General features: G+C 36.0%; 1 protein-coding gene across 4 annotated transcripts in view; it reads right to left on the bottom strand.

The window, feature by feature from the left end:
* Window positions 1-25,287, bottom strand: part of COL11A1 (collagen type XI alpha 1 chain) — a gene marked incomplete at its 5' end in the record, with an annotated part of 160,097 nt that overhangs the window by 110,686 nt on the left and 24,124 nt on the right. For all 4 annotated transcript variants that reach the window (XM_082002896.1, XM_082002898.1, XM_082002897.1 and 1 more), the window contains 2 exons: window positions 11,825-11,953; window positions 24,112-24,274. In XM_082002896.1, the coding sequence (XP_081859022.1) occupies window positions 11,825-11,953; window positions 24,112-24,274 (292 nt within the window). The remainder of the gene's footprint in view (window positions 1-11,824; window positions 11,954-24,111; window positions 24,275-25,287) is intronic.

The raw sequence follows: 25,287 nt of genomic DNA, 5'->3' as shown, positions 1-25,287 counted from the left end.
GCTTTTTATCTGATTGTCCTTTTGATTATTTCTACACCCATGCACATATAACCTGGTTAGTCATGAGATTTGATAAACATACAGAAAGATGTAACATACTTTTTGTAACTGTCCAAAACTATATATATTGCATGTTAATAAGAGAAAGCCAAACTGCACTTAAATAACAAAACATTTATCACCTTGGGTGGAGAATATCCTCTCCATGAAGTATACTGGCCTGTTATATGAAGTAAGTAATGCTTTGATTTCATCAGTGGTATCATTGGCATTACAGAAATAAATTGATTCTATTCATACTTTTCAAAACCAGCAGCATTTTAGACTTAAAGCTGGTAAGTAATATGTGATTATCCTCTCCCTGTTCAGTAAATTAAGAAGCAGTCCTAATCCCAGTGAAGTCAATGAAATGTCTTTGTCTTGTACATGGTATTGTCCAAGGGCCTCATGGGCAGTGATGATACACTTTTACACATGTGTAAATGTATAAAAACATGTTTTCTGGCTTGTGCAGTTCTGGAAATGCTACTCAATACAACTTGTTTCTAATGCACCCAGAAAAGAAAACACAGTGACAAGTTTGTAGGAGACCATAAACAACCACATGAAGGAAGTAAAGAAAAGAAATAACTACATGGATAACAACTGCCATTTTGAAATAGTTACAGAACAGAACTGAAATTGCTGTATTTCTTTGGGAATCATAAAAATGTGTGCAAATGCATAAAATCCGATTTGCTTATCTTCTGTCAAGAAGTCTATGCAAACAAGGTTGATCTACAAGAAAAAAAAGCCTTTAGTGGAATATACCTCTTCCAATTCAGTCATTCCACCCTACCAGTGACAACCAATTACATATTTTTAAATGCTTCCTCAGCCAAACAACATGAATCAAACACTCTGCTCTGTAATTTTTACTGGTACCAAAACAATAGACACTACCCATGTTAAATATTACCCAATATCTTAAGGGACAAGTGGAGGAACATTTTGGAGAGAATTACTGCTTCATTAGCTGGATTTAAATTTAAATATGCTGTTAGGAGTTTGTTTTAATAACTTCCAGACACATCGATTCCTTTTTAGTAAGCATTGTAGACCTATACTGAAACTGGAAGCATTCATACCAGCATGCATTTTGACCAATTAACAATTAAAATATAACTCTGTGTTGCTCAGTATTGTAACTGTTTTTCAAATCTCAGTAGTATGGCTTCCCTCAAGGTAAGTTGAATGGCTGTGCTGAATTGCGCCAACTATGCGACTAATAAAATTACGACAGTGGGTTACAAAAAGTTCTTCAGAGACCATAAACTAAACAGAAATGTTGACTGGAAAAAAAAGAAAGGAAAAATATCTTGCCAAGTATGTTAGTATTAAAAAAGAAAGTGGTGAATAAATTGGTACTTATGCTAAGATCTGCCAGAGGCATAGTTTGGAAAGCCAGACATTTATGAATGAGAACTAGAAAACACTCATACAAAAAAGCATGAGAGTGTGGAGAGATCTCTTGCGTCATGTGTAATCACACAGAAAATACTTTACGTTTGGGTATTGTGCTTCACTCATTTCTATTAAAGAAAATTAAACTTTCCTGCCACAAATACAGTGGTACATTTGGGTTGCAGTGATATGCAGGCACACAGACAAAAAGAACAGGAATTGATGAGCAGTGAGGAATGCCAGTTTCCATCCTGGAATCAGATTACATCCAAGCAAGTGAAGATCTTCTCCATGGACTTTTTTTTTTTCCTTTTTAAGAACACAGTGTCAGAGGGGTATTACAGAAATTCTTGAACCTACAAGCTAGGACATGTGGCCACCATGCTGAAACTATATTCAAGTAGTTTCTAGTTGGCAGTACTTTGTAGTCCCCCTGGCACAAGGGGGAGAAGTGGGAATATACAGTAGCCCTAAAATTCCTACACAGAAAGACCTTATTCTTAGTAATCCTTCCTTTCCAGACTTTTCCTTCTGAAAGGCCAGCAACCCTAGTCTTTCACACCAGCCAATTAAACAGAGAGAATACATTTTGTACTGTATTGCACAGGTCCTGTTGCAACTAGTGAAATATAGATGCAAAATCTTTCAGGTGTATTTCCTGAGGCAAAATCTGTCCAGGTGGAGGAATGCATCTCTACATCCCTAACTGGTGTAAAGATGTACTTTAGATAAATACGATTTACTCCACAGCATGATTTTATCAACTCAATCTGATAAAGGCTATTCCCCGTCTTTAAGATGAGACAACAGGACTGGTGAAGGACTGGACAGTTAAATGAGGACTAAACTGGGAAACACCAGGAACAGATTTGATAGAGTGAATAATAGGGCTTTAGTCACCTGCTGTGAAGCCTGCAACCATCAACACTCAAGACTGGATATGTGGCATATATCCCTTCTTTTTCTGGAGCTACGTAACTGCAAGGTCACCTTTATCAAATGACCAGAGACAGGGGTATGACCCACTCAGTTGGAGGTCTCAACAAACCTTGAGAAAAGTGCCTTCACATTTTGGATGCTAACATTTCCGAGTGCTGCAAAACCCATGCTATCTCAGGCCTTGCTATTAGTTCACAGAAGTTGGGGAGTTCACAGAAATCTGTCATTATTGCACTGCTAATCAAAGGAAAGAGAATAAGTAGACTCTTGAAAATACAGGAGAAAGCATCTATAATTCCAAAATTAATTAATGCAAATGGAAAAGTATCTTCTGCCACTTTCTGTATTTAATCAAGCCTACTAACTCTAGCAAGAAATCAAAGCAAGGAATAAAAGCAAGTATGACAGAGGTGAAGAGTGTAGTTGAAGAGAGCATCATTTGTTGTTAGCTATATACCAAAGAAAGATATTACTGGCCAGGAATGCAGCCAGAGAATAAAGAAGCTGGAATGGGATTTAAAGGGGCATTCAGCTTCTGGATCGTTCTGGTGATCCTCCTATGGATCTAAGTACAGACTTAGTCAAATTCAAAATATACCTACCACGGCTGTGCAGCATTACTTCAATCCTGCTGAAGAGATCTGTCTATGAAAGTTTACCTAAACCCTAATATTGCTAGATAATGGGATGGTTAAAGCTCTGAGACAATAGAGATGAGATTCACCAAGTGCCCATAGTAATAGCAAAGTATATACAACTGTATTAACTATCCCAGTGATTTCACATGAATATCAAGAAGATTGACTCAAAATTATATCTTCAACTGGGACAATAGCTGGAACTTGGTGAAGGATTTCAGCTGAGACATCAGGTAACACATACTTCAAATGTGATGCAATTTTCTGTTGTTTCTCTTTCTTCTTTTGTAAGACCACCACTAGTTACAGAACAGCCATTCTTGTAATGAATATCGCATACAAATGTTTTCTTACAAATGAAAGGAAGAATAAAATCTGCTGTTTCTTGATGGGACAAAATCTTTCCACTATGACCTCATGCTTTCTCTACCAGAGTGATTATATTACACTACCAGATCATCATGCAATTCCAATTAAAGAGATGAACTGTTTTCTTCATCAGATGAATTTTAGAAGCAGAAGATCAGCAGCATGCAAGGCCTATTTCAACTGTGGAATGACTTAAATATTCTGGAGACAGCCTTACTTTGAAAACGGATTCTTCTGCTATCCATACTCTAAAAACCTACTCCCCCATTCCAAGACATAGATTTTAGCAATTTTTACTTTACCTTTCCAAATTACAAGGAACTAACAATCTAAATCCTAAACCAAAGGACTGTCATATGCGCAATTCTTCCATTGCCTAAAGGTTATGATAAATCATCTAGCTAGCTAAAGAGGCAAAGATTACTTTGAAACATTCTAGGCCCACTATCACTCTATAAAATGCAATAAAATAAAGGTTGCCAAGCAAAATTATAGTTTTAAAAATCAGATGCAGTAATATAAATAAATAAATGGTAGTAGATGTCAATCTTAGGGCAGAAGGAAAGTTAAAAGATTAAGAGGTGGCCTCTTCTACCACAGAGTCCTTATATTGGTCATGAAAGTGATAAAAGCAAGGAGGTAAAAGGACATAAGAACAAAATCTTCAACTTTCAAAGACAGCCTCTGTCAAAAGGAGAACAAGACACTTAAGGTTCTTTATGATGTTAATTGCTTAAAGAAAAAGTCTGTATATCTATGCAAAGAAAAAGCGAGCTAGGAAGATCACTATTTTTAACACCTGCTAAGTTAGCTAACTGCAGTTCTAAACATGACATTAAACATTAAATTAAACATGAAAATCATTATCTTTCTGTATTCTTCAGAAAGCTAGTATTTCTGATCAAACACCTGTTAAATTATCATGGTTAAATTAACAAGGATGCATGAGAACTCCAAGTTGATATATTTTGGGGGCCATTTGCATCTTTACTTTACCAAGTTCATTTCATTAAAGGCAAACATTTCATTTCTTCAAGTAATCCGTTAGTTTGGAACAGGTCCAAAATAAATGAAGCAGAGTTCCTTTGGGGAGCAACTTCTTCAGCAGAAGTCAGACAGTGTGATTTACTGGGTTGCAGAAGGATCTTCCAAGAGAAGATCTGAAAGCTTGATAGCTGGGTCCATTGAAAACTAGACCCAGTGACACTTCAGCAAATATACTGCCCAACATCAAGGAAGATGATGACTGTCTAGGTCTTTCCCCGCTCTAATTTCTGTGAGCTGGTCAAGCATCTGTGATTGAACTGGAACTGAATTTAATACATTTCATTTTAGAGTAGAAAGGGTTTTGAAACCAAATCAGAGGCCAGACTATTCACAAGGTATTTATAAGAAAAGCACAGGTGCATAACTTCCTTAGGAAAAATAAACCTGATAATTTTAAAATATGATTTCATCCCCACATTTGAGCCTTAAAACCTAATTATACATTCAGCATGGAGCAAATGTAATGATTACTGAATTAATTTTAATGCTCAGTATATAAAAAAAAGCTCTGAAAAAACCAGCAGAATAGAGCAAAAAGCTTTAATAAAATCAACAACATAAAAGATCCTTTTCTCCCAAAGACACTATTTGACCAAGTGGCTAATTTACCACTATGTTCATGAATTAATTAGTAACTGATTGAATGTTAGAATTAAATGACAGGATTAATTACTATGGAGCCACCGGTGCTAGCCATTCAGATACATTGCAGAGTTCATGAAGATACCATATTGTTAATGATCAGACTTCTGATCAGACTTCTGTAAAATTCTATGATGGAAGGATAACAATCCAGTACAGACAACTCACATTTCTCACTCATTTCCTCTCCCTACTTCCTGCCATTTTACTTGTTTACTACTCTTTGCCCCTTAGTTTGTCTGCTTTCACTACATAAAAACTCTCCAAAATTTGCAGGCCAGAGGAAGATTTGGCATGGTAAAATGACTATGACACTAGACTGAAATCATGCTAATGCACTATTCCAGTTACTTTCTAAAGTTCCCAGCCAGCTTGTTCTCCCCTTAAATTGCTTTATCCAAAAGCTATTTAATTGCACCAAACGTTCTGAACTCTCTAGCAACCCTCTTCTGACATAAGACAATAACATGCAACACTTAATGAATGTATTTCAGGACACAATACGTTCCTTAAAAGATCTGGCAACCTCCTCCCTGTTTTAAATCAAACACAATGATTTTTCTTTGCTTGGAATTTCTGAGAACTGAGAGTTGTGCTTACCAAGTAACGATTAAGTTTGGTCAATTTGGGAAGTACTCTGCCGTGCTGTGTTTAAATTTGAACCCCTTCTATAATCAGGTACCCTTTCTTTTTCCTCTAGAAGCAACTACAGATTCAGCACAATTTTTTACGCAACTTTAGACAACACCTTTTTGGTGTAGTGACAACTGCTGAGGTCATCACTCTGTACTTGACAAGTTACGGAGATATATACCTAGCTATTCACAAGCAAGAACAAGGATGACTGATGCATACTCAATTAAAGCATGTCATGACGGTGGAAATAAACGATTCGCAACAGAGTAAAGGGTGTGGATATTACCATTAATCTATTGCTTACCCATTTTCAAATTTCAGACTGAATGACACTTAGGTGTGATGAGGTTGCAACAAAGCACAGAAGAATAAAAGCATTCTGTACAGGAATATCACTCACATGCATCTCTATTCTAATGGCTTATCCTGAGCTGCCCACAGAAATCCCCACAGTTCTGGCAAATAGCCAAATTCAACATATTTTGCAGAGCCTGTACACAAAAGGTAGTTACCAGTTAAATAAGCCTTGTTTAAACATATATGACAGTTACTTGGATCCAGAATGGGACTGACATAATTAAAATGGAAGTGGAAATACAGCATCCAGCTCCAAAGCTTGTATCTCGAAGTCTCTAAGTCATTCCTACTCACTCCCCAATAGGAAGGGAAAGGTGATGGAAGAGGATGCAGAAGGTTGACCTTGGTTAAGGTAGGAGAATGGCATGGGAATCAGGATAGCACAGCTGACTAAGCCTGTAAAGAAGGGTAGAATTTAAGATACGTCCTCCCTTTGTAGGCTTGCTAGGTCTAAGTCTTTATTCATGGTTTGCTGTTTTTGTGAATCCCATTGTGAGATGCTTGATTCTTCCTGAGCTTTATTTAAGGTAACCTCAGCATTTAATTCAGGGATGAAGGAATGCTGCAAGTAAAAATAGGCATTGAAATCCTCTCTGTCACATCACCCAAACTGCACTTTGAATCTGATGCTACAGTAAAAAGAAAATGCAATAAGAAAAAGAAAATCTCAATGCAACACTTAAGGTATCATCAGTAAAGACACTGATTATAAATCAGTGTCCAGTAAACTTACATATGAGAGCAAAGTCAAGGTCTTAAGGTCTTAAGACAAACCCAAACATTTTAAAAAGCAGATATTGCACTCCTGATGTTGCAATGATGTGACGTGCATCCTCAGGCTCATTTAATGGAAGCTACTACAGTATCTTCCATCATTTTTCCCATTTTATGGCTGGTAGGTTATTTTTAGTCTAGATGAAGTCTCAGACCTTGTACCCAACAAATGCATAAACAATTCTACCAGTTGAACTGGACAGATGGCATGGGTGGAAAAGAGTACAGAAAAGGAAAGGAATCATTTAAGCCAGTACTGCTGTTGAAAGAAATGCCAAAAATGTTGGGTATTTGTTTGCTCCTTTGCAGAAAGAAACACTGCCTAGAGCAATGAGGATTACACTCAAACAAAGTACGTTTGTCTTTAAACCTACATCATCTTGGACAAATCTTTCTCTCCAGATGTTTCTTTAGTGGTCTAAAAATCATCCAACTTTTCAGGATAACTCCATTCCCAAGCTGTGAACTTGCTGGAAACTACAAAGATGTGAGATATCAAGAGAAATCCTATTCAGCTTCCTAGGCGCAACTCCACAAACATAATTTACTATTTCACTGTCAAAAATCAACTAATTCCATTGGGTTTTTTAGTCAGTGCTGGAAACATTAATGGGCTCTGCAATCACATAATTTGTCTCTTTCCTCTAAGCCAAGTATCAGTTTCTTATTCTGGTATGCAATAATTCAAAGGCTCAGAGATGTAAGGCCAGAAGGGACTATTAGATCACCTTGACTAACTCCTGTATACTTTCAGACTTCAAAACTTCTTACAGGCACCCTGTAACTGAGCCAACTAAAGTATACATGACATTTCCCAAAACTTTCAGAAAGGTATCTATCCATGGCTTGAAGATATCTAGATACACCATTTTGGTAATTTGTTTTTTCATTCCTAAAAAATGTGGTAGATCTATTCCAATCTGCAATTATCTAACTTACTTTCTTCCCCTCCACACATTTGTCTGCTGCCAGTATTTTCTTTTTGTGAAGGTTCTTTGCATATGCAAACTGAGCAACATTTCAAGCTTTTGTCATTGTTGTGGACAAGTCAAACACATTAAGTTTTCCAATTCCCAAAGTTAAAACAGTTATGTAGCTTTTTTTTGAATCATTTCCATTTTTGCAATATTTGTTTTAGTGACTAAACACCAAGACAGTATGTGATGTTCCAGTATATGTTTCAACCAACAGCATACAGAGAAGTAATAGTGCATCTGTATTCTTATTCCTTTGTTTACAAACCAAGGCATGCACTGTGTTTTTTTGCCAGTTCTGCTTGGAGTGCTTATGTACAAACTATTTCCCTGTTTTAATAACCATAATCTTCCAAGGCTAGTATCCAACAAGTATTTTCAGCTTCTGCTGCCTTAAGCCAAAGCTGACACTGAAAGACACAATCCTGCCTAGCCTTTAGCCCAATGTTTTCTCTTCCCTCTTTCTAACACAAGAGATGGTGTGCAAACGTGGGAGATCAAACCAGGAAATCAATCTAGCTGAACAATAATCTTTTCATGATGGCTTTCAGATTGATTAGTACCCCAGTCTGGTAAATCATGTACCCTCAAAACTGCTTTCACTCATATAGCAGCAAATGAAGCCCACAGATGGGGACAATCTGCTGCACACGAAAGGTTCTTTTGTTAACACATGCAAAGCACACCGTATTGTAGTGAATATTTCCTAGTTCTCTATGTTTGTCCTGCATGTCTTTCCTTTTCTTGTATGTGTGTAACTTTGCCTTTAGTTATCATCATTGTTTATTGTTCTGCAATATCATGACATTGATAAATTTTAATAGCATCCTTTTTACACTTATTTCTGTATTGCTAGCACAATTCCTAAGAAACTCTGCTAAAAAGCTAATTCAGTGATAGCTCTTGGTTTATAGTAATTTCTGAAATAAGGCAACAAGATTTGAATCTGTTTGTCAGGTACCTTGCCATACAATGCCAATTTTTTTTCATCCAAATATCGTATGTTGACAAATCAGAAGCTTTACAAAGGTCTAAGTCTATAGATTCTATCAAATATCACTATCAAACTTGTAATCTCCTCAAAATATGCAATCAGGTATTTTGAAATAATTGTTTTCCATATAGACTGGCTGTAAGTATATTTTTATCTTTTAACTCCTTATTTAATTTTGCAATCAACTGCTTAAAAAAAAAATCAGCCTTGTTATCTTCTACAACTTCTTCCAGTACCTAAATAAGACTTGTTTCATTTATTTCCTTAAAATGCATTTTAAGGAAATAAATGTGTGATTTGCTAGCCTGCATCTCAAAAGATAACAAAGTAGCCTGCTTTAACAAGATGCTTTTTTATCATTCCACAGACAATTCTATAATTCTGGGCAATTCAGTCAGTCATTTATTCTATTACATATTCATCACACTGGTAGTATTGCTGATGTGATTATTTCAGATTACTATTACACAACATGTTAAAGAGATCCATTGACTTCACTGGCGATATCCATACAAAGTTACGTGTATAAATTCATGGATAGCAACAAGGAAATTGTGTCTTAGTTCAGAGAGCAAAATGATTCAATCACCACGCAGAGCAATAAAGGGAAGCAAACAGAAATGGCAGTTCTCCAAGTTTTTTAATCTTTCCACTCTTCTCAATTTTTTTCAAATTAATTTTAAAATTTTACATTACAAATTAACGTCTTTGATTTTACTTTTTTCTCTGTAGGTGCTCCCACAAACTATATATGTTTTCACATATGCCTTTTGTTTTCACAGGGCAACAAAATAGGCCTTAGAAAAATACATTAAAAAACCACTAACCCCAAGAGCGTTTTTTTATTGGCTGCTGAATGTAATGATATTTGCTGACTCCAGTGGCAGTTGCATTAGGCTATAGATGATCTCTACTCAGGATGCTCAAGGAGAACAGTGCTGATTGTTTGATTTTATGGTTCCCTTTCCTTGTTTAGTGCTCACAGACTGTTTTCAATACATGTGCAGTATATAACTGGGAATTCTATATGATGTGCATATAGCTATATATGTGTACATAGTTTTTATAATTATGATAAGGCTTATTTTTCTTTTGATCTACAAATGAATGCTCTCAACTGATGCTAGTGTTAAACAGCTTTGATATAGTATAAACATAATATTTGACAGCAGGAGATTTAGCTAGTCATCCATTATGGAGGGAAAGTAATCCCTGGGCTATTTTATTCATATTGTACATCCTTTAGACATATTGAATTACACTGTAATAATTCATCAGTAGTCATTTCTAATGATCAAGCATAAGTATTCATTCTTCTTCATCTTGAATAGATTTTGAATCTACAGTCTGATCCCAGCTAATTTCTCTGGACTCCAAGCCTTGTCCACATGCATTACACTAAAGGACAGGAGCCATCATTGCCATCAGTAGTGGCCAGAGCAAACAAATATTTGCAATCTCTCTAAGCCTTGTTAACTCCTGCTTAGGAGTTGATGTGAGTTTGAAGGTGACAGTACCCCCAACTTAGTTGAAGATTTTAAGTATTTAGATATATTCCTCTTCAAGAAAGAGACCAATGGATGATTTTAACAACCTTTTCCCACAAGGATCAGTTTATTAGATGTGACTACTCTTCAGTCTTCTTTCGAAGTAGAAAAGTCTATTCAAACCTTCCAGGTCTTCACACAGGGAACAGAAAAAGAATCAGAGTGCTAAGAAGTCTGCTAGAAGCAAAGTCCAAGAAAGTTCCCAAGCAAAATTTCAAATTTCTTTGAAATTTAATAATGAAAAAAAAAATTTTATGTTGATATCTTTTATTTTTCTTCCCATAAAATACCAACCATATGCTTTCAGCCTGTTCTGTGTTGGAATATAGTACATGGAGATCCAGGTAGCCAGGCACACAGACAAAAGGTCCTACAGGATCCTCATGAAGAGACCAGACCTCATACACTGTAATGTAGTGTAAAGGCATCTGTCTATGTATAATTGACTTGACACATCTTGAGCTATACCTCTGATGCAATGGATGTGGGAGTGCGTTTGAACTAAATTCTGGGCCCTATGGACCTTACTCACTTGATGACATAATTTTCAGTCAGATAAAATAAATAGTAACAAAAAATAAAATTATCATATATTTAGGAAAATTTCTGTCTCAAAATTGGCTCAAAGCAGGCATCTGAGAACAATTCAGCAAGTTTTTAATGGTGATCTCTTGTGCAATCAGTAACAATAACCAGTCAGATTATACAGAGTTGAGTGCATATTAACTGTCCAGAGCCAAGTTCAATTAAGACTAGTTACATTTTGCAAAAGCTTTCCACTTTACAGTGTTTGATGCAAGTATTTAGAATGTATAGAACAATATATACAACCGCTGACCCTCAGAGGTCTAATCAGAGGATCTATCTTGCCCTCAATGAATTACTCAGTTCATGGCTGTGAGAACTGCCTACAGTGACAAATGGTTTCTGTAAACATTTTTTGTGTTTCTGGGAAAAATTCCAACTCCGTTTTGGTCCTGTTTTATTTACCTGCTACGAGTGGAGCTGGATGAAATAATTTTGCGTGTACATGCATTTGTACACTGGACACAGCTCATTAGAGTACATGGCATCTCTAGCAGAAGTTGTTTACAACTGCAGAATACTCATGGCTCCTGTATCTTTCAAATGCGGCATTCGATGGCACTCAGCATCAGTGAAATCATAAACGTACATAGGAAGAACAAATATGTACAACTAAACAAACACATATTGCTATCATTCTTTAAGGAATTACAATTTAACTTTTTTGAACATGCTGGTTATTCAAATACTGGTGTGATAGGTTCCTTCACATGCTTGACATAAATAAGTGGATAGCAAAAATGAATGTACTCCTGCAACCTTCCTCCCTCACATCTAGAACAATGCATGCCATTTAGCTGTAAATGCTCCTTGGGTAACTTGTATCCAGCACAACCACTAACGTGCAATAAATCTAGTAATACATGACTGATTACTCACCTCATCAACTTGAGGATCTTGAGCCTGAGCAGCATTGGGCACTGGGGAATCACAGTCTGGGCTATAATGCTCACAGTAGTCATATGCAGCTCTGGGGTCAGCTATAATCAACAGCTGCTGGATCTCACCCTGCAGGAAAGCATATGCACATTAAATAACAAAAACAAAGATCGTCTATAGTTCATCAGAAGTGGAGACTTTTCATTCAGAAAACAAAACTAGGCACATACTACTTATATTAGATATTATATTAACATTTGTGGTTATAAATAACATATCTACTTAATTTCTGCTGCTATTCTGGAAAACATATTAACTATTGCTCACATAGCAAAACAGTGCAAATTAACACCAAACAGACTAGGTGCAAAATTCTGGCTTAAAATGCTATCTGGCTTGGAAAGGAGAGGGTGGGAAGGTGTAACTCCTGCTCTGTCATTTTCATGCTGTTTGTTTACTTCTTCACTGGGAACCAGTCTAAATTCCTAAGATTTAATTCAGGGCACTTCCTATTACCAGCATGCAGCTCAGCATGCAAGTGATCAACAGTATAATTCTGAGAGTTTGCATCACATCTGTACTCTCAAAGAAGGGAGAAAATAAAAATAAAAAAATTAAAAAAGGCTGTACAGAGAGACACAGTTATTGCAATAAAAAATAATTAAGCACTGTGTAAATACACACTATAGAACACGTTGAAATAAAAATTTTAACAGCTAGCAAATGTTATTTTCATCTTTGTTCTCATATATCATGTGTAAAAACAACATCACAGTAAAAAGACCCACTATACTGGATAATAAAAATGGCTCTGCTGAGATACCCTACAGAGATGTTGTGTGTTTATCATTTTCCACAGAAAGCTGTCTGGTATCCAGTGCATTTCTTAACATAGTGGTACCATTTAAACAGCATTAGGTAAATTCCTGCCAACATTTCCACTATAAATTTCCTCATTCAGGAGCTTCCTATGCTGTCATAAAAAAAAGATGGTTGAAAATTGGCACATGTTCTTGGTCAAAACCCATTAACTTCAATCTCTTGCTATTTCCCCAGAAGGGGGGAATCTTTAAGCTTTTATATGCTTCTAATGTAATTTTATTTTATCTTTACCAAAAATGAGGGCAAAGGAATAACTTTGTTAGTATACCTGCACATGTTTTGTCTTTAAGGAGAAAATATCATAACTGATGGAAATGTACAGCTGGGAAAATTCACAATTATCTCAGTATTTCCAAAATTGCTTTAAATCTCTCAGAATAGTAGCCTTTAACAAAAATTGGAGAATATTTTAAAACAGTAAAGAAGAATTTGTAACACTCCTTCCTTTCAAAAAGAAAAATCACAGAAAGAAGAAAAAACCCTCCAATTGAAAAAAAAAAATCAACCAATCTTCTGCAATTTTCCTAGTTCTACAATATTTTTTTACTAACTTATTTAACATAAAATATTAAATACCTCATTTCTCAGCACATAATGACTATACATTACAATCTATTTTTTTTACAATACTCTCAACTCATTTTACTTTATAGATTCATGTGTGTCCCAGGTTAATTTAGAGTTGGAATATATTCTTTTAAGCTTCCAAAAATACTGGAAGTTCTCCTTCCAGTGGCTCTGGACTGCCTTTTTTATTTTCCTTAGCTCAATAATGCTTCCTGATTTGGACATCTTCCTACAAAACCTGCTATACATACAGAGAAATTCCCCCTTTGATTCCTTAAGTGACTCCCCTCAAGAATTTGAGTCCTTTGAGAGGTTTTGTACAGTCATTGTCAGCCTGGGATATGCATCCCCCATCTCCAGCAAAGTGTTTCCAAAGAGCTTTGCTGGAGATGGGGGATGCATATCCCAGGCTGACAATGAGGCCCTTACCCTTTCACCAGCCAAATTAAAATTAAATGAAGTAGAGGAATACGTTAGAGAGAATTAGCAACTGAAAAACAAAAGAGGTTACTCTTTTGGAGCAACCATTAGAGATGGATGTGTAGGACCCCTGCCCTCATCCTGTTGAGCTCAGGTTATCATCTTGCTATATGCCCCTGAACATACATGGCTTTCTGACATGCCCACAGAGAACACCATGTATAGTGTGCCAGCCACTGTGAGTAATGCCAGAGCTGCTCCTGAAACTACTGCTGTTTAGTATGATATGCTAAGAGAACCCCGGTGGGGAATATAGCCAGTATTCTGAAGCTTGCTTTGTGCTGTTCTTGAGTGCCATGGAATTTTGGCACTGGGTTTTGTTGGATTGCGTGTTTGTAAGAAGCACTCAGCATGCTGTTACCACTTGGCTTAGATGTTTCTAAATTGGTTAAAGCTGTTCCTGATCCATTGACTGTACTTCCCAGCACTGTCTGTCTGCCTGTCATGGGTCCACATAGAGGGAGGCCCTCAGAAGTCTTGCACAGTATACCTAAATTGCTACTGGCTATTCATGTGTGAGAAGTTTATTGAGGAATTGATTGATTTTATATTTGGCACCTCAAATGTTAATTTTCCACCTTTTTCCTTCAACATCTGCTATAAAAGTATTTCTGGTAAATTACCGTTCTTTTTTTTTTTTGTCTTTGCTAATTAAATGGCTTCTTTAAGTATTTTATGTGATGTATTGGCAGTGCTGTTTCACTGGTCAGTGAAGAACTTTCATTTCAGTCAGGTCAGTCATCTCTGCACATGAAATTCTGCATACATTATTGCGGATTTCATTATTGTGATTTAGTTATCATTCTACGGTATTTGTTGGACAAATATACACTCTTTCTCTTTGAGAATCTTTACAGGACAACTTCAGTCTTCACAAACACATTCTTTGATTTTAACTGCTTGACTTGGTGAGACTGAAATAGAAATTCATAAAGTTCTTTGTGAATAAACTACTAAGACTTAATCTGGCCATACTTAACGACCTGGACTCATAAATTAGGCACTTAATGATCTACGTGCACAAGTCCCAAGAACTTTAAATGTCAATATGGATAAATGGAGTCATGGGTTATTAACAATTCCAATAGTTTGTCTCTAAAATAACACTGTGGTATCTAAACATATATGCATATGTGCATAATGTTATTCTTACATGAACATTGCAGGAAAAAAGGAAGTCTCACAGGATAGAATGATAAAAGCAAGAGAGGGAGAACAAAGATGGGGAAGGAGACAGAAGAACACAGTAAAATTTACAATTACACCTGAGCATTCTTGAAGTACTCTTAAAAGTGCATAGAGAAAAAAAAAAAAGAGTACACAAGGCAGCAGTCTACATAGATCCTTCCCTATGAAATTATCACGACGACATTTGGAGGCAATTTCACAAAGTTAATAGATGATATATAGTGTGTCATACAAATCCAATGCTTGATGCCTCTGCTGAGCCAGTCTTCCACCATGATTTGATGTCAGAGGTAAGTGGGATGACAGTAGAAGGCAGAGACAGAGAACTGTGTGATGAGGCATCAGACACTTTTTCATCTCATTACTTATAACAATGTGCATGCCTAACTTGAGTATTTAGCACTTAAGAAGAAAAATCTGCTGCCTTATAACAATTCTTTATCCTGGATAATACTTAATACGATTTATTTTCAACAGTGTTTATCAGATATTTAACAGTACTTGCATATTAGGGATGAAAAAGCTGAGTGCTAGGTCTCTCTGCCTTAGTTGGCCAGAGGTAAAGGGGAACATCCAGCAAAGTATTCGAGCATACCTAACATTAAGCATAGAAGTACTGCTTGTAAGTAAAATGGATCAATTTGGAGTCAATATTTAGTTGGGATCATAATTACTTTACTGAAATAGACACTAAGTTGTTGTCAAAGCCAACACATAACTCTCAAAGTCAATGCATAGTTGAGCAATTCATGGAATATGGAATAAAAATAGTTAAAGTCTACAAATTATTTAATTCCTCTCTATTTTGGGAATGTGCTCATAATTAAAATCAGAGGCTTTTGAATCAGCCTCATGGTTATATGAATAAACCTGCCTGAGAATCATAAAATATCTTGCCTACCAGTTATGCCTAGCATGAAAACATGGTACAGAAGGATTACTTCTGTAGCATTGTCCTAAATGGTACTATATTAAATAAGCTACTCTCTTCAGAATCCTCCAAGACTACTAAAAGGAGTTTATTAGATCTGGGGAAACATTTGCTTCTTTGTGGCATGCCACAGCAAATGTGGAGCACCAGGCTACAGAGCTACAAGAAGAATATGCTCAAATCAGTTGAACCTGTGCCTGTTGGAACAGCTGCACAGACATTCACTCAAATTAACTGTTCTGCAGCAAGGAACAGCCCAGCTAAAAATGAGAAGTGTATGGTAAATTCAGTCATTGAAAATTCCTCTGTGAATCTCACAGACATTCTGCAGTGACATTCTAGAATAAGAAAGTTTATGTGTATGTTCACTTCCGGGATTTGTTGAAAAACACACCTCACTAAGTAGTAATGCACATGGTGGGGTATCTGCACTGAAAACATAGCCTCTTGATATGAAAACAGTTTGCAACACTGAAAAAATACATCATTTGACTAACAAAAAAAGAAAATGGAGACCCAATTTGCAGGGAAGCAGTAGGCTACCAATTTATCTTTCCATTTTTACTGACTTTCTCTTCATGTAATTGTTGCTTTAGTTAGCCTCACAGGAGTAATCGCTATATTTGACTGCGCCTTTTGAGAGGTGGAATCACCTCAGATTCCACAGCAGAAAGCAGAATAAGGAGAATCTCCACCTAGATATGTTTTCAGATGTTCTCAATGATGTAAATCATTGAGGGCCTGAGAAATAAGGTACAAATCATTTTATCATTATAAGCAATAAATGTTAATGGCTTCTTAATATCTTAATTTTGACTTCATAAAAAGTCTTAGATATTATCTCTCTTCTCGAAATACTCTCCTTTTAACTATGTAATCTTACTAATGCTTTCTAAGTATGGTGTATCAGAGAAGTACAACCATAAAGTAGTCCATTTATAGTCTATTTATCAGTTAAAAATTTCTATCATTGATAAAAGACATCTCTAGTATCACCTGCCAATATTGTTAAAAAGGCAAAAGTATGAATTCTTACAAGGCTGTAAGTGCACTATATGAAAGAAACAGTGCTGAAATTACTGTTTTTTCCAGTATTTAAATTTTTTTTGTCTAGTTCCCTAGTTCTACAAGAACCTCAAACAGTTCATTTGTAGAGACAGATTTTTGGGATATCTTTTTCACAAGAATCTTAATAAAACAATAACCCTGCCAGGTGAAATTGTTCTTTGTCCAGGGAATAGCAGGTAAGCATTACTTAAGAAGCTCTGCAGGACCCTCTCCACAGAAGCAAACTTCACAAACTATTCAAAACATAAAGAAAAAAAAAATTCAAAGAACAAGTGATCTTGGTAGTTGCACAGCTAGGATGCTACATAACAATGTGACTGGAAGAGAGTTGAGAACTCAAGTTGTAGTTTCTTATGGTAAAATAATGACATTTTCTAGAATTAGTTCATTAGGAGAAAGCTTATTGCTCTTTCTCCAGCTTGACCAAAAAAAAAAAAAAAAAGAGAAACAATGCAGCATTTACTTAAATGTCTAATTTATATATTAGCGTTTCAAAAGACTTTCCACAACTAGAGTGGGAGGGGTAGTATTAGCAAAATATCATCCTTCTGGTTCATATTCTGGATGAGTACCTCTTATGTGCTTATAAGGATAATTAGATTTTAAAGATGACTACCTAAATGTTGATAAAGGCATAACAAAACCAGTGCTAGGCACTATATCAACTCAGGAGAATAACATAAATATCTTTAATTTTCTTACGATGGCTAAAGTCTAAGAATTACAGAATGGACTCTTCAGTAAATCAGCAGAAACCCTGACCTGTGTATCTGTGCCAACTTTCTCTAATTAGTTATGTGACAGTACAACTATAGACTCCAAAGAACAAAAGTCTAGACAGCCTGGATATTATTACTATAGAATTTAGAAAAACCTGCTGCAGAATTCATTTAATCTTCCTGCAAAGATTTGAGAGACTGAAGAATTCCAGGGCCCTTTACTATAATATTCCATAACCCAGGCCCATTGCATAATATAGCTAGAGAAAGATACTTAGAGCCTGCCAGACTGAAGCACTGTAAAAGCAATAAATTGTGAAAGCAGAATCTGTACAGGTCAAAGTTTCCACAGAAATCAATGTCGTCTTGATTCTTTGAAACTCCATGGTTATAGTAGTATATATTCATCTTGGTTAAGAAATAGGTGGATATATCAAGTATAATTTTTAACCTTCAAAACATAGCTATTCACAGACCAAAGTCTACTCTAATTCTTGGCTGAGCGGTTAGATTTTATTACAATGCCTGTATACACAGCATGTATACATAACACACACACGCAGACATGCACACACATGTGGCCAAGGACATCCTATGTTCTTAATAAAAGACCTGCAAATCTGTTACATTGTCATTCATCTTTGAAACCTCAATTACAGCTGTTCTTTAAAACTTAAGTGTATTACACACAATATTAAATGAGGTGATAATAAATCTTATCTATAAAATTTGCTGGAGCTGATGTAACAGGAATAATTTTTTGAGCCCAGGTTGTTAATTTTAAATGTAATTACAAACAGTTTCGTTAAATGACCATTTCTTTGTTTCTTGGAAATATTCCTTGCAAAAGAACTTCAACTCCAATGAATTACCAAAGCTTTGCTTTCTTTTTCTCCCCACTTCCTGCTTTCAAAAATAAGGAAGGGAAACCAGGAAAACAGAATTATTTATCTTTGTTCATTGAGCATAAGTTTGGAAATATTATTAAAAAATAACAAACACCAAATCACCATGCTTTCAGATTAAAAAAAAAAAAGTCAAAACAAAACAAGCCAAATTGAAAGCTTTTGTAAAAAATGCTGGTTTTTTTATTAGGTGCCTCTGAAATGGAAGAATTCTTTGCTTTGCATTTATTTTTTGTTGTTTTTTTCCCCTCCCAATGCTGGAAGTTGATCTCTTCTCTGGTGTTGATAGCTAGAAGGTTGCTTCTAAATATTTTTGCCTGGAACCAACTGCATTTTTCCATTTCTGTTCCATTTATGTTAAACATTATTTTTTTGTCTGACTGACAGTAAACATTTAGTGGGTCACTAGCAATTACTAAAGGTGATGTATAATGGGACGTATCATTTTGGCTATGTCTACATTAGCTAGTAGTGCAGCTCAACAGGACAGTATTAACCGGGGGATGCTGATGACGTCATTCACACTACATACCTTTGGGGAGTTTTACTTTGGGCTAGCTTCCCTATTCTACTTTAGCTGCACAGCAATTTTTGTCAGTCAGTAAAAGCTCTACCCATTCTGCTACTGCTACTTTTTTCATGGAGTATGCACAAATATGAATGGCCTTTCTGCACTTGCACACTTGGACTTTCCATGCTTAACAGACATGTGAGGGATGGTTACTCATCTGAAGGGATCTGCAAGTTAAATCATATTGCTATCAAGGTACTACCACTCTATCTTCAACTGCTCACTCAGGCTATTTAAAGGAATCCTATGTTGTACATAAGGGTATGAATGCTTTTTTTCACAAAAACAGGTTAATACCTAGTATCAAAATCTAAACCCTTTATTAACAAGGATTACTGCAAGCATTTAATCTCATAAACTGTGTGCACTTAAAGCCTTCATTGGCTTTAAATGAAAGTCTTACATTCATCAAGTTTTGTCTTGTTATACCCATTTACAGCACAGTGCCTAAAAATCATTGTATTGATCTGACATGTGATGAGTTTTGAAGGAAAAATGTCTCTATAGCAAAATATCTGCATAAAGACTCTGTTAGTTATTAACTTATTATAAAACACTTACTATAAAAAACTGCTGTACTGTTCACACCAACAGTACTAAATGAGGAGTGACAAATCCTTAAAGCTGGCAAATAATAAAAAGATCCCTGCTATTTATCAAATATTTAAGCCACAAACATATTTCAATGGATACAGTTCAATTCTTTTACTCGGTACCATGTATGGGCATCTGACTAATTTCTTTTTTTTTTTTTTTTTTTTTGTATGCTATTGTAGGAATTCTTTGCAGCAAGCACTTCTTGCACTATGCATTTAAAAATAAAGAAGAGACTAATTTCAAATGACACATATAAAGTTTGAGGTATACTGTGTCAGTCTTTCATAAACAAGCATTTACGAATTAGTCCCACATATCAATAGATCCACTTCAGTGAGCAAGTGTTTAGCAGTGTAAATGAAGATCTCATAATTTGGCCATCAGTAATAATACAGTTTCTACACAGCATAATTTCATTATTTTAAGACACATTCACAGTTTATAATTTGATTCTCAAGCATTTGTATACACCTGATGCTTAATGCTTGCTTGTATTCAATATCTTGTTTGTGACATCCTATTGTTTTCCCTATTAATTAAGCACAATGTCATAAAACCTCAGATTACAATTTACATTCAGGAATGAGCAGCAGGCAACTCCAAACTAGAATTTCCTCATATAGAACACACAAAACCCCACAAGATTTGGAAAATACTTAAGATAATTTTTTTCTTGTTTTTAAAGCTACAACAGCAGATCTCTCTGAAAGCACTAAACTACTAAAAAATGCCTCTCAGCTTTAGCACCAGTAGGTTAACTTACCAAGAAATATTAAGTTTGTTGAATATACAAAAATAGCAAATTTGGTAGTCATTTATCATGGTCGTAGGACACTAATCAGCCCTTTCCTTCTTTCAGTGGTGATCTACCTAATCTCTGGACACTCAGCATGCTTACTTACTCAGAAATTACTGATCATCAGCATAGGAAAGTAACATCAAAGCAGTCATGTCAAACTGATTGAAACGTATGCGTTTAAAATTTCCCAGTGTACTATAACATACTATTGTGTTAGCAATAGTCAGACTGCCAGAATTAGAACAAAGGTGGGAGAACTGCCTAGAAAACAGAAGTTAATATTGGGAACAGAAAAAAGAAACTGAAGTAGCCAAGAACTTAATTTCATTAAATTTTTTTGTATTACAAAATTTAAAATAATACAGAAACAAAGAATAACGTTTGATCGACTGTCATGTAACACTGTTTTAAAACAAGTGTGAAATATTCCTCACGGGAGCAATATTTTTTCTGAGGATTCTAAATGAACGGTGCATGTAAATATGTTAGAGCAATATGACTGAAGAAGTAATTCTTTTTTCCAAAGATACATTCAAGTTGTCAGGAGGTCAGGATAATGTCACCTATTTCTGACTTGTGTGTATGCAAGAATTCATAGAGGTTTAGATGTACTCTCTAAAGGAACAGGAACATATAATGTATCTAATTGTTTACAGCGCTGATTCTGACAGTACTGAACTCTGCTTTCAATAGGAGTGAACAGCCTTAATGATGCAACTGGTTTTTGTGCCGTTGTTTTATGCTGTATGAATGGGTTCAGGACCAGAAGAAACCCTGGCACCCTCAACTAGTAGGTCACTGAAGCCTAAGATTTCATGATATTTATCTACAGGTTCATTATTTCCACATTTTGAATTTCCAGTCAGTTTGTGAAGACTGAAGAGTGCTCCACAGTTCCTGTGATCAAATCATTGGCTTACATTGTTATTACCCAAGATAAAACAGCCTTTGTGATGCATGGATAAAATATGCTGTGAATTCCAACAGGTCACTATACACTTAGGTATTTCATTTTATGTGCTTCCTACATGTAAGGAAGGCATCAAATGTCATATGGAAAGACTGCCTTATACAGTTTTGAGGCTTAAACACATAAATCTAATGTCACAACTAAATAAGTTTGTTTCTTTAATTTCCTGCACATAGAATGAGACACATTGTGTTAGGTGTTTCTTCAGTGCCTGTTGTGGTCTCAAGGGACAGCAGGGTTCACAACACAGAAATACTAGCACGGAGAGCCATGGAACCACCAAACATCACTCTGTGCTACCATGAATGAGATAAACAGAACATTTAAGACACAATGACTCCTAAGCAGGAGACAAATTTCAGGGAACAGCCCCAAACTTTAGAAATTAGTAGCTAAAGGGTGGATGAAGTCTTGTCAATGAAACAAGAAGAATGCTGTTCAGGGAGTAGAAAAACATGAGACAAACTCAGAAAGAACTAGATTATGTTTTGCTTGGCCAGACCTTGAAGGACACGTATCATTAAAACCGTATGTGGCACAGTACTTTCTTTGAACTTTGAGGGACATTGCCTATTTATCAACACGCGTATTTCTAGCTAAAGATTCAAATAACTGAACATAGGTATAAATGTACCCATGGTGGCTGTACAGTAAAATAGAAAGCAGAAACCTATCCCAAAAGAAAAGACAATAAGCTTCCAATTTAAGTTCTTACTTAATTTAATCTGAATTAGACTTCAGACTAAATCTAAACCCCCAGCAATTACAAAAACAGCCTTAAAATAATGTAAGTAATTTCTCTGAATAAAGCAAGAGGAAGGGGGTGCAATCAGTTAAGTAAGGAAACCTAATCACTGAAAGAATACAGAAATGTGCAGTGATGTTACATATGGTAGAAATGTTGCTGTTCTCAGTGCTGAATGTTGAGGGTTAGCCTGTAAACTGACTTTACAGACATCTGCACAATTTCTTTGCATGTCCAAAGAAGGTTAACAAAGCTGGTGAAGGGTCTAGAGCACAAGCCTTATGAGGAGCAGCTGAGGGAACTGGGGTTATTTAGCTTGGAGAAAAGGAGGCTGAGGGGAGACCTTACCCACTCTCTACAACTACCTGAAAAGAGGTTGTAGCGAAGTGGGTGTTGGTCTCTTCTCCCAAGTAAGAAGCGATAGGACAAGAGGAAATGGTCTCAAGTTGTGCCAGGGGAGGTTTAGATGGGATATTAGGAAAAAGTTCTTCACCAGAAGGTTTGTCAAGCATTGGAACAGGCTGCCCAGGGAAGTGGTTGAGTCACCATCCCTGAAGGTATTTAAAAGACGTGCAGATGTGGCGCTTAGGGACATTGTTTAGGGATGGACTTGGCAGTGCTAGGTTAACAGTTGGACTCTATAATCCTAAAGGTAACCTTTCCAACCTAAATGATTCTATGATTTTATTCTATTATTCTTTTTTGAGTCCAAAGCCATCTTTCTTCTTAGTGGGTCTCAGCTGGAATTGAAGCACTGACTTGCCCTCAGATGTGCCAACTGTATTGGAGACTACAGGCAAATTAGATTGTGAGTACCAAACATATCATACTGGTTGACCCATTAAATCATCCCAGAAACTTCCCCATTCAAAAGTCTCATGTTTTGTCATATCCATGGAAATGAAAGATAACAATGTCACAGTGTTACACTCAAAATTCACATTTCCTTTCTTGACACCTATGCAGCTTCTCAAGCATATGCTCTGACTAAAGCTAGGATTACAACTCTGGACATTTATGGAGCACAGATGTTCTGTATATGAAGTAAATTAACTACTGATCTGTTTTTTCTTATTTTTCAGTTTTAATTTAAATTTGACAGTTTAGACTGTTGTATAACAATAGTATAAAAGAAGTTTAATAGTGTAAATTTAGAGAAGCTTCATTATTAGGGGGTTGGACTAGATGACCCTTAAAGGTCCCTTACAACCCAAAGATTCTACGATTCTATGATTATTAGCCTTTAAAAATAATTGTTGACATAAGGATTCTACCTAGAAAGGCCTCATGATTGGCAGTCACATACTTCCCTTAGAGACATTTTATCCTTCCTATATGTACTTCTTGGCCAGTAAATGATGGAAACATATATGTCCTTATTGCCAAGGTATGTTCCAGTTACTGGAAAGAGTAATATGTGGGATAAACAATATAAGTGATTCATATTACACAGAAAACTTTCCAGGTCCTTCTCCCCCTCTCTCAAATACTGTTAGCATGCACAAATATCTGTAAATGTTTAAGAGAGACAGAACTAAAATCATTCAGTATCATACTACTCAACTTTCCCAGATTAGTTCTCTTAAATATCTCAGGTATCTCAATAATAGGCAGCAAGACAAAAAAAGCAAGCCCCTTCCAGATACAATATAATCTAAAGAACAGAAAAATGTGTCATATCTTCCAGCAATAGAGACACCTCCCTGTTTTACTTCTCTTTTATTTCAGCCTATCCTAACAGGTTCTATAAATCTAAGTTTCTACATTATACCAGCTTTTGCTCTCAAAAATTTATTCTGATTTGCATTAAGTGCTTCACTCAACACAAAATCACTCAATTCCATTTGTTCAGTGTTAATTTTTACCTCAAAAACTTCTTCATCCAGAATCCTGGTTCCAAAGACAGTGATGCCATTGGTGTCCACAACTGTTTTGTCACTTCTTTTCAGTGGTTTTGTAGTTTTTTTATTACAGTCAACAATCATTGTAACACTTTTTTTCTCCACACTAATAGCTACTCGATGCCACCTATTAAAAAAACACATAATTCTACTGTAATTTATGTTTTTAAAACTAGGTTATTGTGTTCTTATCAAGACAGTTTATTGCAGATTGTGCACCAATCAAGTCACAGGTAAAATTTTGTTAATTCCTAATATAAAATGAAGTTCAAGCTGACTTTCTCTGAAGCTTTACCCAGAGAACATTAGTAAACTCAAATTAGAAGAGAGTGCACTGTTTACATTTTATTAGATTGAACAATCTGACAGCAGATTTTATTTTTATGATGGTGTTTGATTTTCCAAATTACTTAAAGAATTACTTGCGCAAATATACTTAATCCAGCATCGTATTATTTGGTATTTACATTTTACTATTGTCCTGGTTTTGCTGGGATAGAATCATAAAATCAGTTTTCTGTCCAGGAAAACTGCATTTCTAAGAAGACTGCAGCACCCGTTACTGTGAAAACACAGTTGATAAGGCACTTTGCTTTAGTTCATGGCCACCATGGTATGCAGGTTTCCATAGTGATCAAGGCCTCCAGCACCTTTCAGATAGCCAGGTGCTAAAGCTAGGAGGAATGGAGGCCAAGGCAGCTGACCCAGGGTGGCCAACAGAAGTATTCCATACCATAAACGTCATGCTCACCATAAATCGGGGAGTCTGCTGGGAACCGCTCTCTCTTATGGCTGCCATCCCTGGAGTGTCTTACCGGTTGCTTTGCTCCTGAGGCCTACTCTCCCTTCGCTGGAGCTGTGCTGCTTGCAGTGTTTGCCAACCAGTATTCACTGCTGGGAGTACGCATCTTGTGACCACTATCTGGGCCGAGTATAACTTTGTGTACTTTACATTGCCTTAGTATTAATATTAGTTGTATTGTTTTATTAAGTCTGTTTCTATTTCAACTTATTTCAACCCATGAGTTTCCTTTCTTTTCCCAAATTCCCTTTCTCGGCTGAGAGAGGGTTTTTGGGTGATAGAGCAATTGCTAGTGTTTAGCCAGCAGGTGAGCTAAACCAAGACAACAGTTTGTTCTC

The sequence above is a fragment of the Phaethon aethereus genome, assembly GCF_964289735.1.
Source record: "Phaethon aethereus genome assembly, chromosome: 8".
In the NCBI taxonomy this organism is placed as follows: domain Eukaryota; kingdom Metazoa; phylum Chordata; class Aves; order Phaethontiformes; family Phaethontidae; genus Phaethon; species Phaethon aethereus.
This window is presented reverse-complemented; position numbering and strand designations above follow the sequence as displayed.